At 37.7% G+C, this 17,985-nt stretch overlaps 1 protein-coding gene across 3 annotated transcripts in view; it reads right to left on the bottom strand.

Moving 5' to 3' along the window:
• Positions 1-17,985, bottom strand: part of igsf9a (immunoglobulin superfamily, member 9a) — a 32,239-nt gene that overhangs the window by 2,566 nt on the left and 11,688 nt on the right. Inside the window, exons 4-19 of one of the 3 annotated variants that reach the window (XM_051908360.1) lie at positions 12,941-13,090; positions 11,289-11,440; positions 10,656-10,773; positions 9,489-9,630; positions 9,254-9,399; positions 8,269-8,411; positions 7,856-7,996; positions 5,569-5,685; positions 4,925-5,075; positions 4,420-4,531; positions 3,892-4,079; positions 3,263-3,480; positions 3,050-3,134; positions 2,711-2,878; positions 2,515-2,551; positions 205-2,418 (exon numbers count right to left, since the gene is read on the bottom strand). In XM_051908360.1, the coding sequence (XP_051764320.1) occupies positions 205-2,418; positions 2,515-2,551; positions 2,711-2,878; positions 3,050-3,134; positions 3,263-3,480; positions 3,892-4,079; positions 4,420-4,531; positions 4,925-5,075; positions 5,569-5,685; positions 7,856-7,996; positions 8,269-8,411; positions 9,254-9,399; positions 9,489-9,630; positions 10,656-10,773; positions 11,289-11,440; positions 12,941-13,090 (4,282 nt within the window). The other 2 variants (XM_051908361.1, XM_051908363.1) reach the window with 2 other exon arrangements.

Below are 17,985 nucleotides of genomic sequence, written 5' to 3'. Positions count from 1 at the left end.
ACAAAAACATATTACTATCGCAAATCCCTGCCCCCCACATTGGTTATTATTACCAAGGTATTACCATGGTCTTGTATTCAAAAACACTTTTATAATAGCACATGTCCATGGTACTTTTTTGCAAGAGAATTAGCCATAATAATCTATTTAAAAACCGCATTTAAGATAAATATATTGAGAAAGACAAAGAAAAGTCAGTCTTACCTTTCATGCTTTTCAGGCTCCTGTAGAGCTGCCTCATCTCTGTCACTGTCCTCTGTGGTCTCTGGTGAGCTGGTGAGAGGGGGGCTAAGAGACAACTGCCTGCTGTTAGGGGCATCCATGCTGCCTCTGCCACTGCTTTGGCTTGCATAACTCCTATAACTTCCCTCCGTCTCTGAGCTCTTCCTATATCTGTTAATTTCCACATCCACCTCCTGCACATTTTCGTCTTCCTCCTCTCTCTCCACCACTTGGCTTTGGCTTCCAGATGGCAAGGCTGACAGAGAGGGGCAATAAGTCAGAGGCCAGCTAGAACCCCCTGGTGATAATAAGGCAGTATTGGTATTATGTCCTGATACTAGGTTTTTGCTGGATTTTGAGTCATTGGTAGAGCCATCATGGGATTTAGAGGCCTGATGATGGTGGTCTCGCATTTGACTTTCTGAAGGCACAGATAAATCTGTTTGCAAATTGGGATTACTTTTAGGTTTATCTGCCACAGAGTTGGATCTGCACGCAGAAGGAGACATTGTAGAATCTCGACTAAGTGTCAGCGAATCTACCCAGGCATCAGGGGTCAAAAACTGGTCCTTGTATAATTTAGAGTCTAAACTATGCATGCTCTCATTCCGATTCCAGTTGTTTGGCCCCAGACTCTTTGTCTTCCGAGGCATTGTTCTAGAGACATTCATTGAAGACACAGTTTTTCTTGACCAATTGTTCAACTTCTCCTGCTTTCTTGTACTCACATGTCCTGACTCTTCTGATCTGTCCTTTTCAAGCTCTGATAACCTGGGTCTGTCATAGTCTAGAGTCTCATAACTGTGACCCGAGCCCAGTATGGATCTTGTATATGGAGACTGGCTCTCAAGATCAGGTCCATCCACACTCATCTCTGAATAATCAGCAGTTGGATTCATATGTCTAGTGCTTCTTTCTATAGCCCGCTCCTGCTGATCGTCTAAAGATGAAAAAATACATGGGTCAAAATAATGTTGACTTCTGCTGGAGGTCCTATGGGCTCTATGCCCTACAGCAGTTTGGGTATTTTCCAAATTGTAGGTTAAAGGTTCATCCATTACACGACCAAGACTTGAATCAACAGGCGTCCTACTTCGTCTTCGGTCCCATGTTTGTGATTTTTTGTGTTCAGCTCTGTCTAGACTTCGAGACCGTTGGTAGTTGGATCTCTGAATGGAATGATAGCCTTGTTGATTCTGCCTATATTTGCTATCCTTTCCATAAGTTGTATGTAGGGGCACCAGGCTTGCAGAGGAAATCCTGTGTCTTTCTTCCCATGGAATGCAAGAGGCAGCTCTTCCCTTCAACATGCTGGTATTCTCAGATAAAAGGCTTTGTCTCACGCCTTGGTAGTTAATCTGAGGTGTTGAAGTTTCTTGAGTTTTCCAGATTTTTCCATATTCATCATCTGTCTCATGGCTAGGTGGATTTCGATCAACAGTGTACTTGCGCAATTCCCTTTCAAGCTCCTCTCTCTCACGAGCCAAAGTCAAACAGCGACTTAGGTTTCCTTGTTCCCTCTCATGCTCCATCTGCAAAACCAGGGTACTGGCTGCAGAGTGGTTGGTACCTTGTTTCAGGGACTGTTGACCCAGAGTACTTTCTGAATGGGGATATAGAAAAGAGCCACTGTCATCTGACGAAAGACTTGTCTGGTCTGGTCCATTCAAGAACTCTTGCTCCCGAATAGGCATGTAATGACCATTCAACGAAAGGTGCTTAGCCATAGCTCGTGTTCTGCTGGAAGAAGGAATATCTGATCTGAAAGGTGGAAGATCCACTGAAAGGACAAAGGGTGGCTTTTTTCTTTCATCTCTGTAGGATCTCAAAGACTGTGATTTCTGGATTCTGAAGCTTCTGTTTCCATCTGATGCCCGATGCGAGTTTTGACTTGGGTTTCTTTTAATCTGGGAACTGACAACATTGTCATCTTCACAAGCCTGGGCAATAAAGCGTCCATCAGGGCCTCGGTGGATGAACTCCACAGAGGACACAGGGGCAAGCGATGCCCGTTGGAGATGGCTTTCAGGGAGGGAATGGTGGGATGGAGGGTTAGCTTGAGGCAGAGGATGTTGGCGCTGGGCATGACAATCACTGCGAGTGGACTTGTCAAGGGAGGAGTGATTGGAAGAGGAGGAAGTGTAGGAGAGTGGACGAGCTGGTAGGAGCCTTTGCTTCAGGGTGTTGTCAGGGCTGCTGAGGTCATGGATAAGAATTTAGTACATTCTACAATGAATGGCAAAATTTTGGACAAAGAAAAAAGGTTTCATGAGGTGATGGTGGTGCACTTACTTTACAGATGGTTTGTTTTTTATTGCAGGTGGGAGATCTGAAAGGAGGGAACCGATTTTACAATGGAATGAGTGGCAGGATAATTGGTCATGCATGAAAGATTACAATTTCAAGAGTGAGAGCATCCTCTAAGGTGGATATACTGAGGCAGACTTGTAAAAACAGTTCTAAGCGGTTCAAAGTGTTGTTTCTTTACCCTTGATATTCTGCCTGCGCCTTCGTCCCCTTTTGTGATAAATGAAACAAACTATTGCCAGAGTCAGGATAAGAGCAAGGCAAAGGAGTCCCACTCCACCCATGACACCAGCAATTAGCCTATCAGGAAAGTCTAGGAGATGGGAACTGCCTGGGTGCATATTCATTCCTGTGGAGCCAAAAAAAAAAAGCATTACATTTAATGTTTGGATAGGTTGAAAGAGTTCCAGGTTTTCTTGAAATAGTTCAAGTACTGTGTAAAGTGCTAATAAATTCTAACAATTTCTTAAGAAAATATAACCGGCTGGGGAACAAAACAGGGAATGTGTGAAGCACTGACCAATGGTGGAGACACTGATTGATGGACTGGGCATGCTCAGCTGATCTCCATTCCGAGAAAGAAGCCTCAGTTCATACTTGCAGTCCTTCAGAGGGTGACACACCATGAGGAAATGACATAATAAGGACGAAAGAAAAGGAAGGATTGCATTTATCAAAAATGACAAGCTGACGACTCATGAAATTCTCAGATCATGTCTTCAAGAATATTTACCTTACATAACCCCGGAAGAAATATCTGACTCTCAGCTGGGCTAATGTCCTCTTTCAGATTAATCCATTCCTCTCCCTCAAGGCGTGACTGTATGACAAAACTGTCAATGGGTACAGACTGGGACCGGGGTGCTGACCACCACAGAAGAATTCCCTCTGAACTCTTATTGATTGAGAGATTAATAGGGGGTACCAGCTTGGCCACAATGGGAAGGGCATCTGTAGTAAAATATTAAATAAGGGACAGATTGAAATTAACATCTTGTTTTTATTCAATTAATCACAATTATCCACAGTCCGTAACATAAACACAGATGGTGTATTAATTTAGGTCACCATCAGCTAGCCAACACAAAGGCTAATTGTTTTAAAGACCAATAAAATCAAACATTTGAATCAAATAAATTCATTCAAATTAATAAAAATTAGGAGATATTAATATTCAAACTTACAGACTTTTTATTCTTTCTATATACATTATTTGTCCTATAAAATGCCACCCCCTTATACCACATGCCACCTAATAGCAACATAATTAAGCAAATCATGGTTTATTATGATCATAAAAATTAGGCTGGTCGACTCATTTCAGAGGGGTTTTAGAGTTTCTTATGCACAGCTAATGTTTACCCATAGTTGTGATGGTCGTGATCTCACTGAAGGGCCCAGTGCCAATTTTATTTTGGGCCATGACACTGAACTGGTACTCAGTGGCAGGAAGAAGATTGGTGACCAGCAGACTATTCTCAGTAGAGAGGTCTGAGAAAGACAACCACTCTTGCTTTTCCTCTATCCTTACTGCTGACACCTGCTTATACCTGGAAAAAGAATGTTCGCATGAGTTTTTAAAAACATAGATTTATGAAGACAGGCATAAATCATCCAGTGAAAACTTGGCTACTAATTTAGCTACATTTTTTTCAGTAGCATGGAATTATCTCAACTATTTTTACTGTAAAAATTTAGCCAACAAATAGCAATGTAGCATGACAAAATGCTACATCACTTTTTTAGATTTTGTATTGTGTACGCGGCTTTGCATTGTATAAATTTATCAGACAAATACTGCTCTTATTACAAATATTATCTGACAGACTACCATTTCAAAATAGCTTCCCAACATTTACAGTGATAAACAGTAACAAGACAGACACCAACCAGACAGTGAATTTCTGGGTATATCCTCCATCAAAGCCAGCCACCCAGGAGACATTGGCCTGGTTAATTCCTGGGATCACAGATACTGACGACACTGCATGAGGACTTGTACCTGTGAATCAGAACGGATGAGGAGAAAACAAGATATGTGTGACATGAAGTGTGACAAATGTGTGACACATGACGTGGGACAGCAAGCTGCAAGATCAACCTAGATCAGGACTACTCAACTTTGGAAAGCTCAGGGGCCACAAGGCAAGATTTCCTTTAGGGCTTTTATTTGGCTGAAATTCACCTCCAAAATGTTTGTATGCTTCTTAATCGTAACCATGTAATAATTCCAGTATTTTAATATTCCTGTGATGTAAACACTTTGTTATTTTTATTTGGAATTTGATGGAAGCGTAAGATGTCTGTGATTACTGTTACAATAAACATCACACCAACATCAAAATAATCTAATGGTTGCATGCGGTAGTGCTGACCTAGATGCTTTAAATCTTACCGAGCACAAAGACTGTTGTTCTGGCGGATACAGTAGCCACTCGGTTGGTGGAGCTGCACTCCCACTCCCCCTGGTGGTCTTTACTGAGAGGATGTAGAATGAGCGAGCCATTCGCTGCTAGAGTGTACAGTGAGCGAGAGGCTGTACCAACCTAAGAGAAGCGGTGCCATAATGAAGCATATAATAAGATTAAACACCAGTTTTAATTTAAATTTGATTTCCAGCTGTAAGGGGGTGCAATATAATATTTGGAGAAAATGAAAATTCTCAGTTTTTGTGCATAGGATTGATGCTATGATATTATATGCTAATCGGCACAGTTTCATATAAGCAGTTGTAATGTACTGCTGCTGAACATTATATTACACCTTTTAAATTTACAGAAATGTTCTTGTTTAGCTCAATCAACAACATCTGTGGTATGTTGATAAACATGGTCTTTCTACTGATTAGAAGTTCAGATTATCACAGATGTACTTATTTTACTTTAATTACAAATATAATATAATAACTGAAAAGGGTAACATACGTTTATTGCAAATACTGTTCTTTTGTGTGTGGCGTGCTAACAATATGGTATAATGTCTTCACTCTGACAGGTGAACCAAGGGATTTGTGATAGAGAAGATTGTAATGACATTCACCTTTTTCCAGCTGACTTTTGGAGCAGGGTTACCGTCCATCTGACATGGAATAACAAGTATCCTTCCCACATCCTGTCTGTACTCCTTACGAGGTGACATTTTAAATGACGGAGGATCCTAAAAGACAAAAACACAAAGTTTAAGGCTCAAGAATTCACACTGACCTTATCTAATTTTATTTCCATAGCATTCCACCACTTTTTTCCCAACAACAATGTAAGACAGCTGTCTGTTATATCTGTACACACACACACACACACACACACACATATATATATATATATATATATATATATACACACACACATACATACAGTATCTCACAGAAGTGAGTAAACTCCTCACATTTTTGTAAATATTTTATTATATCTTTTCATGTTTTCAACACTGAAGAAATGACACTTTGCTACAATGTAAAGTATTGAGTGTACAGCTTGTATAACAGTGTAAATTTAATGTCCCCTCAAAATAACTCAACGCACAGCCATTAATGTCTAAACCGCTGGCCACAAAAGTGAGTACACCCCTAAGTGAAAATGTCCACATTGGGCCCAAAGTGTCAATATTTTGTGTGGCCACCATTATTTTCCAGTGCTCCCTTAACCCTCTTGGGCATGGAGTTCACCAGAGCTTCACAGGTTGCCACTGGAGTCCTCTTCCACTCCTCCATGACAACATCACGGAGCTGGTGGATGTTAGAGACCTTGCGCTCATCCACCTTCCATTTGAGGATGCTCCACAGATGCTCAATAGGGTTTAGGTACCCTCAGCTTCTTTAGCAAGGCAGTGGCCGTCTTGGAGGTGTGTTTGGGGTCGTTATCATGTTGGAATACTGCTCTGCGGCCCAGTCTCCGAAGGGAGGGGATCATGCTCTGCTTCAGTATGTCACAGTACATGTTGGCATTCATGGTTCCCTCAATGAACTGTAGCTCCCCAGTGCCGGCAGCACTCATGCAGCCCCAGACCATGACACTCCCACCACCATGCTTGACTGTAGGCAAGACACACTTGTCTTTGTACTCCTCACCTGGTTGCCGCCACACACGCTTGACACCATCTGAACCAAATAAGTTTATCTTGGTCTCATCAGACCACAGGACATGGTTCCAGTAATCCATGTCCTTAGTCTGCTTGTCTTCAGCAAACTGTTTGCGGGCTTTCTTGTGCATCATCTTTAGAAAAGGCTTCCTTCTGGGATGACAGCCATGTAGACCAATTTGATGCAGTGTGTGGCGTATGGTCTGAGCACTGACAGGCTGACCCTCCACCCCTTCAACCTCTGCAGCAATGCTGGTAGCACTCATACGTCTATTTCCCAAACACAAACTCTGGATATCAACTTCTTTGGTCGACCATAGCGAGGCCTGTTCTAAGTGGAACCTGTCCTGTTAAACCTCAGTTTCAGGGTCTTGGCCACCGTGCTGCAGCTCAGTTTCAGGGTCTTGGCAATCTTCTTATAGCCTACACCATTTTTATGTAAAGAAACAATTCTTTTTTTCAGATCCTCAGAGAGTTCTTTGCCATGAGGTGCCATGTTGAACTTCCAGTGACCAGTATGAGAGAGTGAGAGCGATAACACCAAATTTAACACACCTGCTCCCCATTCACACCTGAGACCTTGTAACACTAATGAGTCACATGACACCGGGGAGAGAAAATGGCTAATTGGGTCCAATTTGGACATTTTTACTTAGGGGTGTACTCAGTTTTGTGGCCAGCGGTTTAGACATTAATGGCTGTGCGTTGAGTTATTTTGAGGGGACATTAAATTTACACTGTTATACAAGCTGTACACTCAATACTTTACATTGTAGCAAAAGTGTCATTTCTTCAGTGTTGTCACATGAAAAGATTTACAAAATATTTACAAAAATGTGAGGGGTGTACTCACTTCTGTGAGATACTGTATATATGGTTTAGGTACAAAATACAAAATATCCCCACAAAGATGGCAATATCTGAAATCCTTGTCCTTGTTGGGACATTGTTTGGTCCCCATGAGGAAAACAACTTATAAATCATACTAAGTGATGTGTTTTTTGTTTTTTTAATGTATAAATGCGGAACGCTTTCTGTGATGGGTAGGTTTAGGGTTAGTGGATAAAATATATAGTTTGTACAGTATAAAAATCATTATGTCTTTGGAATATCCCCATAAAACATGGAAACCAAATGTGTGTGTGTGTGTGTGTGTGTGTGCGTGTGTGTGCATATGTGCGCGTGTGTGTGTGAGAGATTTGTGATTTGAAAATAAAAATAAAAATAACAACACTTTGTAAAGTCCCACCTGTAGTATAACAATGGTGGGTTCAGACTGGCCCATTGTCCCAAAACTATTGTATGGAGTACACGTGTATACACCTGCAGCGTCATCATTAGCTGTTGCTATGATGATAGAGCCTTCTGAGGTCAGTGTCCATCCAGGATACTGTTGAAAGAATTTCACAAAGTAATTTTTGGAAATAATGCTCTTTAGAGAGATGTGAGGGTTTTCTAAAGTACGTCATCAAGAGAGGGGTATAAGTGTTAGCACAGCATGGTGTCACCAAATCAAAATCAATATGTCAACCATTAGTAGTTAAGAGAAAAAGCACTTAGGGAAGCACTTAGAAGTAGCAGGATGCTTATAAAAATGGTACATATAAAAGGTTAAAAAGTTTTTTTTTTGTATGGAAAGTGAGTAAAGCAACTAACAGTTACCATGTCTAAATCGAGCGGTTTGCCATCTTTGATCCAGTCTACATGTGATAATGGTGGTTCAGCTCTTACGGGGCACGCAATGACTCCCCTCATGCCAGTGGGAAGGAAGGTCAGCTTGGGCATCTGCACCACCTGTGCTGGGTCTGTTAAAGGAGAACACAGTTATTATTAAAAAAATTACTATACCCAAGTATTCGTATATATTATTTTTAAGTTTGGGGTTGTAAGACTGATTAATGTTTTTGAAAGAAGCTTCTTGTGCTCTCCAAGGCTGAATTTATAGTATGCATTTAGTAATATTTTGAAAAATTACTAAACTGTTTTCCACTATATTTTGAAATGTAATTTATTCATGTGAAGGCAAAGCTGAATTTTCAGCATCTTTACTCCATTCTTCAGTGTCACATGATCCTTCGGAAATCAATTTAATATGCTTATTTGATAGTCATATTTTTGTGAAAACCTTTACATACATACTTTTTTTTTTTAGGATTCTTTGATGAAAAGAAAGTTCAAAGGAGCAGCATTTCTTTAAAATAGAAATCATTTGTAACAGAATAAACCCCTTTACTGTCATTTTTGATCAAATTAATGCGTCCTAAGTTGCTAAATAAAAGTATTAATTCCTTTAGGGAAAAAAAAAAATCTTACTAACCCCACATTTTTGAATGGTTTACAAATATTTAAATTCATACATTAATTTTGCAAATATATTGCGATTTAAACTAAATGTTTTTCTAATTTTAATTTTAATTTTGCACAAAATGTTGCACATATGGCATGTGAAATAAAGATGAAAATTTGAATTCACCTGGATTTGCTATATTCTACATCTCATGTATACATAATTTTGAACATAAACTTTGTTGAAATCCATGTAGTTTCTAGTTTAACTAGGGTTATACTAGTGTAGGAAATCTTATACAAGTGCAGGCAGTCTCCATTCATTATTTTCCTTTTGCACCATGATATGTGAAACACTTACGCTGCACAGTGAGGATGGCTGAGGCAGAAGGGGACACAGGAAGTCCATTAGTAGGCATGCAGGTGTAGTTCCCTGAATCCGCTGGAGTCAAACGCGATATAAGTAGTGTACCATCCACTATGATCTTAACACGAGACTTCAGAGACCTAAAACAAACACACAGATGAATTATGCATAAGCTGCCTGTTTCCGTAAATATTAAGACGGATGTTCACAGTTTTAGAACAGAACTCACTCAATGTGGTAAATGTCTTCTCCTTGTCTTTGCCACACATAGGTCATGTTTGGTGGGTCAGCCTCAGCCTGGCACTTCAACTTGGCATCCTGGGACATGTTGAGAACAGTGTCGGTTGGAGGAATTACAATCACCGGAGGGCCTGTTAGAAAAAATATGTAATATTTCATAATGCAATATGCAGAAAAATATTTTCACTTGCCTTTACTTGTGAAAAAAAAGTACACTTTTGCATGCTTTAAAAGAGAGTATTTAATATAGAAATAATATACTTAATATATATATATATAATATGGTCAAACTGTACTGCTGAATGTACTGAAAAGCATTAATGGTAAACTAAAATATATTTTAATGTCATTTCTACCGAAACTTGTATTTCATGTATTTAAATATATTTGCAATAATTACACATGATGAAGTTGCAATTTAGTACATTTAAAATATATTAACTTTAAACACACTACAGTTATAAATATAATCAAGTACTTTACATGTGCTTTAGTGTCAATAAGTGTACTCCTGTAAAGCATTTTTGATTTGACATTATGTACAAAGTGCACTTTTTAAAAGTGTACTTAAGTGTGTTAAGAAACAGCCATGAAAATATACTTTCTTTAAGTACACTTAAGTGGCCTTTTTTTTCTTTAACATTATATTTTCTGCAAGTACAGTTTAAAAAAATACTTGTAAGATTTGAAGTACACTACAAGTGCACATTCAATACAAATAAGCATTTGGCAAACTTGCATTACTGCATTACTTTTTTAATGTTTTATCAGTTAATTTCCTGCTAATTAAACGCTGGCTCCATAGTGTACTGTTTGTGACACAGAAGTGCACTTAAACGTAATGCAACAGCACCACTAGATGGCGCCATTCATTCATAAAAGTTTATAGTTGACATTAGTTCACATTAGAACATAATGGCATGAGCCATGGGGCTTAGACACCATTACAACTAAGGAGAAACTGCCCCCCATCCCTCTTTTTTGGGCAATAATCATATTTTAAGACCAAAAAAAAACAAAAACTGCCAATCGGTTACATGGCAGTCAATCAAATAAATGTGCAATCTGTAAGCAGTAATCCTGAAAATTGATGTGGTTTATTTTGGTCCCCCAACACTTTTTAGATCATTATACTCAAACATCAATGCTGACTTACCAATGACTTTGACCTTTGTGATGTGAGTTACATTTCCTTCAGTGTTGGAGGCGTGACACTGATACTGGCCTGATGTTTCTCTGCTTACAGCATGGAAAGATACACTTCCATTCATGATCTGTAGGATTAAAATGAGAGATATGAGAGATTGTGAAAGCCTGGAAGAAAGAGTAGAGGATAACCATATTCTAGATTTGATCTTCCACTGCATTTGTGAATTTAAGTCAATGAAATCAAAATGTAGGTTTTGTGGTTTTAAATCTATGTCTCTTAGCTTTAAGGTCAAAGTGAGTATAGTCCTAAAAGTTGACAAAACAAACTTCTTTCTTTTCCAGGAAAGTGGATGAAAAATGCTGATGACTCGTGTTGTTTGCAGGGGTGTATACATATTTTTGCCCAATCAAATGCTCTCTAGAATGAGCAATAGCAAATAATTTTTTTTCTAGGCTGTGATGTGAAGTAAAAGTTATTGGCAATTTAAAAAAGGACAATCATTTTGATATGTCCCACCCCAACTTTCAGTAGGAAATACATCAACACAGGGAAGATAACAGCATTTGTTATCCATTTTCATGGCATTTTTAAGTGCAAAATCAGTAGATGTGATCAAACTAACTAGTTAGAAATTCCCACCTTTACTTTGTTTTGAGGTTTTATTGGCCCTCCATCTTTAGACCAGGTTATTGTAGGCCGTGGATTTCCCTGGGCAGCACACTTCAGGGTTACTGATCTACCTACAAATACCTCAACGGCAGGAGGTGAGGTTTCCGTAAGCACAGGAGGTGCTAGACATAAAAGTAAGCAAAGAAAACAGTCATAATCTTTCAAAGAATAGCACAGATTCATTAACGATCAAATGTGATGCTTTAAAGAGCATGTTTTTTTTTCCCCCCGAACAAATCAGTAAAAATCCCTTTTGCAGCCAATTTCATTGGGTAATGTTAGGGTGTGGGCAGGGTTAGGGGTTAGTATTTGTTGTAGCATTATATAGGCAATCAGCACTGTGATTGAAATGACCAGTGAAATCTTCGGCTGCAGGGTGGAGTTGACGCTGAACTGGTTTGGGGGAAAAAAAATCACGCATAAACATCAATTTCCCATAATAAAGTGCAATACATTTAGAAAAACAAAAAACAATGTGTTTCTCATCATAAATTAGTTCTACTTAATGTAGAGGAGTTACTAACGAAAAGCAGTGATGCTACTAACTTATTTTTCAGCCACAGGCATATGCCTACTTCACTTATTCAACTTTAAAATATATACTCTAATACTTACACACTTTCAATATATATTACATATCTATCTTAATAATCTGTAAGATTTTTCAATGTTTTAAAAGACATCTATTATGCTTACCAAGGCTGCATTTATTTAATCAAAAATACAGTAAAAAAACAGTAATATTGTGAAATATTATTACAATTTAAAATAACTGTTTTCTATGAGAATATATTTTAAAATGTCATTTATTCCTGTGTTGGCAAAGCTGAATTTTTCACCATAATTACTCCAGTCCTCAGTGTCACATGATCCTTCAGAAATCATTCTAATATGCTGATTTGCTGCTCAAGAAAACATTATAAATGTCTTACTGTCAGTTAATTTAATGTCATTGCTAAATTATTAATTTCTTTAAAAAAATACTGAGATATATATATATATATATATATATATTCCCTTTTTATTAGCAGCTTGTAGCTAAGTAAAGTACTAATTCAAAATGGTAATCTGACTATAGTTAATCTAATTTAAATCATGAGTAGCTTGTAGCTTGGAAATTTAAAGTAGTGTCCTCAGGGCTGGTTGTACTTTATACATTTTTTTTAACTTTAATGAAAGGCACAGTGAGGTCCAGCCAGGTCTGCAAGATGCTCTTTCTGCTTGGCGTCCCGCAGCTCAAACAATTGACAAGTTGAAAACCGAGCCTAATATCAGCACAGGCCTCAAATGGCTTCTTTAATCTGGCCAACACTGCTTCTGAGTGTCGCTACAGCGATCAGAGAACGGCCTTAAGGTGTGGCCGACAGAGACCGAGCTGCCTTTGGAACAGGTGCACAGAGCACTGCCTGGTAACAGGTGCATGAAAACAGGCTGGGTTGTGTATTCATTCATTGTTCACTGCATGTTTGAATGGAGTCATGGATGAGCATAATGGCATTGTCTCACTGGTCTGACATAAAGAGAAACGCTTTGATGGTTCTGATTCAGACTACTTGTAAAATTAGATATCCTTTCTTACAATAAATAATTCAGGCCTTCTCATTGGATATGGTGAGTCTCACCTGTAATAAAGAGTAGAGTCCAGCTCCCGTTGCTTCCAGCCTCATCAGTGGTTTTGTCTAGTGGGAGGATTCGGCACTCATACCAGCCTTCGTCTTCTAAGAGAAGCCCCCTGATCTGCAGTGATGTTCCTCTGATGAGTGACACTCGACCTGGGCACGATCAGAACAAGGAGTACTGCATATTTGTTGCAGACAAATTTTCAAATAATGGATATTTTTCAAATATCAAATATTTCAATAATTCAACAAGCTACAAGAAAACAAGCTATATAATTTATTCAGACACCTTAAACATTTCATTCATTAATACAGTTTATTCACTATAGTTTTAAAAAAAATGATAATAAAATATGACAAAACTGTGTCAGAAAAAAATTACAGGTGCCGGTCATATAATTAGAATATCATCAAAAAGTTGATTTATTTCACTAATTCCATTCAAAAAGTGAAACTTGTATATTATATTCATTCATTACACACAGACTGATATATTTCAAATGTTTATTTCTTTTAATTTTGATAATTATAACTGACAACTAAGGAAAATCCCAAATTCAGTATCTCAGAAAATTAGAATATTGTGAAAAGGTTCAATATTGAAGACACCTGGTGCCACACTCTAATCAGCTAATTAACTCAAAACACCTGCAAAGGCCTTTAAATGGTCTCTCAGTCTAGTTCTGTAGGCTACACAATCATGGGGAAGACTGCTGACTTGACAGTTGTCCAAAAGATGACCATTGACACCTTGCACAAGGAGGGCAAGACACAAAAGGTCATTGCAAAAGAGGCTGGCTGTTCACAGAGCTCTGTGTCCAAGCACATTAATAGAGAGGCGAAGGGAAGGAAAAGATGTGGTAGAAAAAAAGTGTACAAGCAATAGGGATAACCGCACCCTGGAGAGGATTGTGAAACAAAACCCATTCAAAAATGTGGGGGAGATTCACAAAGAGTGGACTGCAGCTGGAGTCAGTGCTTCAAGAACCACTACGCACAGACGTATGCAAGACATGGGTTTCAGCTGTCGCATTCCTTGTGTCAAGCCACTCTTGAACAACAGACAGCGTCAGAAGCGTCTCGCCTGGGCTAAAGACAAAAAGGACTGGACTGCTGCTGAGTGGTCCAAAGTGGTATGTTCTCTGATGAAAGTAAATTTTGAATTTCCTTTGGAAATCAGGGTCCTAGTGTCTGGAGGAAGAGAGGAGAGGCACACAATCCACGTTGCTTGAGGTCCAGTGTAAAGTTTCTACAGTCAGTGATGGTTTGGGGTGCCATGTCATCTGCTGGTGTTGGTCCACTGTGTTTTCTGAGGTCCAAGGTCAACGCAGCCGTATACCAGGAAGTTTGAGAGCACTTCATGCTTCCTGCTGCTGACCAACTTTATGGAGATGCAGATTTCATTTTCCAACAGGACTTGGCACCTGCACACAGTGCCAAAGCTACCAGTACCTGGTTTAAGGACCATGGTATCCCTGTTCTTAATTGGCCAGCAAACTCGCCTGACCTTAACCCCATAGAAAATCTATGGGGTATTGTGAAGAGGAAGATGCAACATGCCAGACCCAACAATGCAGAAGAGCTGAAGGCCACTATCAGAGCAACCTGGGCTCTTATAACACCTGAGCAGTGCCACAGACTGATCGACTCCATGCCACACCGCATTGCTGCAGTAATTTAGGCAAAAGGAGCCCTAACTAAGTATTGAGTGCTGTACATGCTCATACTTTTCATGTTCATACTTTTCAGTTGGCCAAGATTTCTAAAAATCCTTTCTTTGTATTGGTCTTAAGTAATATTCTAATTTTCTGAGATAATGAATTTGGGATTTTCCTTAGTTGTCGGTTATAATCAACAAAATTAAAAGAAATAAACATTTGAAATATATCAGTCTGTGTGTAATGAATGAATATAATACACAAATTTCACTTTTTGAATGGAATTAGTGAAATAAATCAACTTTTTGATGATATTCTAATTATATGACCAGCACCTGTAGATAACACTGATAAAGTCAGATAACACTTAAGCAAAACTTGGTCAGGTTAAAGTGTCTGAATAATTTTTGGTTCCAAAATTTTATCAGTTTTACTGGTAGTCAACTCTATGAAGAATTTTTGGGTATAATATTTCACAGTTTACTTTATTTTGCTATCCTCACTTACATAAATGAACTATAGTGTCCTGCACCCACTAGTAAAAATATATCAAAAATGCAAAAATGTCTGAATAATTTTTGGTTTGACTATATATATATATATATATATATATTGTGTTTTATGATTAATTTTTTTTTATATTAGTATTATATTAAAAGAACATTGAAATGAAGTTCACAATTTTAAATGAAATAAAAAATACACTGGCTATTGTGAGTTTGTACAAAACTAATGCAAAACATATATACGCTGTAGATATAATATAAATTATATACTAATTATATACTATAATTATATATAATTCAACAAAATATATAAATTATATATTTCAATAATTCAACAAGCTACAAGAAAACAAGCTAAATAATAAAGATAAATTTAAAGTGAATACATTTGTAAATGTATTTTTACATGTGATATTTTTCAATTATGTTTTTATGAGTATTACTAGTTTTTATATTACTATTATTTTATTTACATTATAAGTTTTTTTAAATTAATTTCACAATTTTAATATCCATTTAAATAAAAAAAAAGAAAATACACTTGCTATTTGTGAGTTTGAACAAAACAAATGCAAAGCATATATTCTGTAGACATACATACAATTTATTTCAACAAGCTACAAGAAAAAAGCTAAATGTTAAACAAAATGTACAACTATTTATTTGAAGTGTAAGCACATGCAAATGCTTTTGCTATTAACTAAAGTTTTAATATTATTTTTTGACTTAAAGTCCATTTAAATTAAGTTTACAGTTTTATTTTTCAATTTAAATAAAAAAAAAAGATTACATCAATTAAAATACACAAGCCATTGAGAGTTTGTACAAATGAAGTATATTGGTTTCAGACTCAAATTTTTAAATTAAATGAAATTTATTTCAATACAATATAATAGTTCACATTTTTACAGAAATTTTCATTTAAACAATAAAGTAATTAAAAATCTAAAATACACACTGTACATTTAAGTGTCTAATATATCATCTATTTTAGTTTTACAAGGCTCAGATAGACTGAGTGTTTAGTCTAGATCTTTTTAGCATTTGAAACTCTATCTCTCAGTTGCCAGGTGACTGCGCCCTGTAGTGACGGTGTTTGCTGACTCACTCCCCCCCTCCTCTTTCTTCTCTCTCTCCCTCTCTTTATCTCGCTTTCATTCTGCGAAATTAGCTTTTCAAAGACTTGTTTGTCTCTCAAAATCTATAGTCATTTAAAGAGACCAGCGGTCAAAATCTTCACCACAGAAGCCACATCAAAGATAAAACTGACTTAAACTGAAAATCCATCATCTGCAAACACGTGCACAGCCGATGCATGGCATATAGCTATGATGCATTTATGAAAATAGGCGGTGACAGTGATCATTAACTGAGCTCCCAAGAGGAGAGACTGTGGAAACAGAACTGGACATGAGATAACAGCATCATGGTCCATCCGCCCCTGTTTATTTTACCCACATGGAAGCCAGAGGTCACGGAAAAAGGGACACGGACACCATCCCTGGGGATTTGGGCTATACAACATGTTCCTGTCCAGCCCAAACACCCACAAGCCAACACTAAAATGTTGCCACGGTACCTGCTGCCAGTGGTTTGGATTTGAATTTAGTTGCCGTGGTGACAGGGATTAAAATCAGTTCGGGGGTGGGGCTCAGAGGGAATTTAAGTTCTCAAGTTACTCGATAATACTAAAAAGAAGCTGAGGAGAAAGTAAACTGTTTAGTTTCAAAATTTCACACTACAATGTGATGGAAAACAGCTATAATAGCAGTGAAACCACAAATGGAAAGAAGAAATATCACAAATGAGATCTCTTTAGTATCTGAACTGTTTCTCAACTCAAACGGAGACATCTGCTGAAGTCTTCTGCCTCACAGATTTGTCTCCTGAGAAAAAGATCCCCAGTAAACACTCCTCCTCTAGATAAACAAGTCTCTTCTAGAGTTTCAAAAGAGATCTCAAAAATGTCTCAGCTTTGCAAATATATCAAACTTCAAATTTTAATATGAACTCCAATATTTCTTCTCAAATTCTTTCAAGATCAAATGATCAGCTATTTATGTTCTAGTGCTTAACTTTTTAATGTCAATTTATGTAATTTTTCATTTCTCCTAACCAACTAAAGGAGAAACATCTGAGAGAAATCTGATACTTGTACATAAAACATAATACAGAACTTAATTCCTTAAAGGGTTAGTTCACCCAAAAATGAAATTTCTGTCATTAATTACTCACGTTCATGTCGTTTCACATCCATAAGACCTTCGTTCATCTTCAGAACACAAATTAAGATATTTTTGATGAAATCTGAGAGGTTTCTGATCCCCCATAGAAAGCAACGTAAGTACCACATTCAAGGTCCAGAAAGGTAGTAAAGACATCATTAAAATAGTCCATGTCACTACTAGGGTTGGGTATCATTTTAATTTTAACGATTCCGATTCCAATTCCGATTCCGATTCCGGTTCTGCTTATTGAATCCGGTTCTTATAGATTCTCGATTCCGATTCCAATATTTTTTTTATGGAGAGAAAAAAAGAGCAAATACTTCAATTATAATGTTTTTACCTTTTATTCTTGCACATTTAGGCTATAAACCAGTAGGCTGTAACTGTTTTTGTACCTGAGTGTGAGACGCTGCTATTGCTAAGCTGTATCTGTTGCTGTTTAGGACTCTGTTAGGACTCGCGGCTGGGTTAGAGTTCACAGTTCGTTATTTCAAATGTTCGTTATTTCAAATGTTTCCAGGCGTGCCTATATGCTTTTCAGAATGCCTCAAGCGCAGGTCATGTGACTAGAACCAACCGATCAGCTTCGGCCTTTCCGTAACAACATCAAAAGCTCAGCCGGGTTTTATTTCTCATCTCCATAAATATATCTAGTA

Source organism: Ctenopharyngodon idella, chromosome 10 (assembly GCF_019924925.1).
Source record: "Ctenopharyngodon idella isolate HZGC_01 chromosome 10, HZGC01, whole genome shotgun sequence".
NCBI classification, from domain to species: Eukaryota; Metazoa; Chordata; class Actinopteri; order Cypriniformes; family Xenocyprididae; genus Ctenopharyngodon; species Ctenopharyngodon idella.
This window is presented reverse-complemented; position numbering and strand designations above follow the sequence as displayed.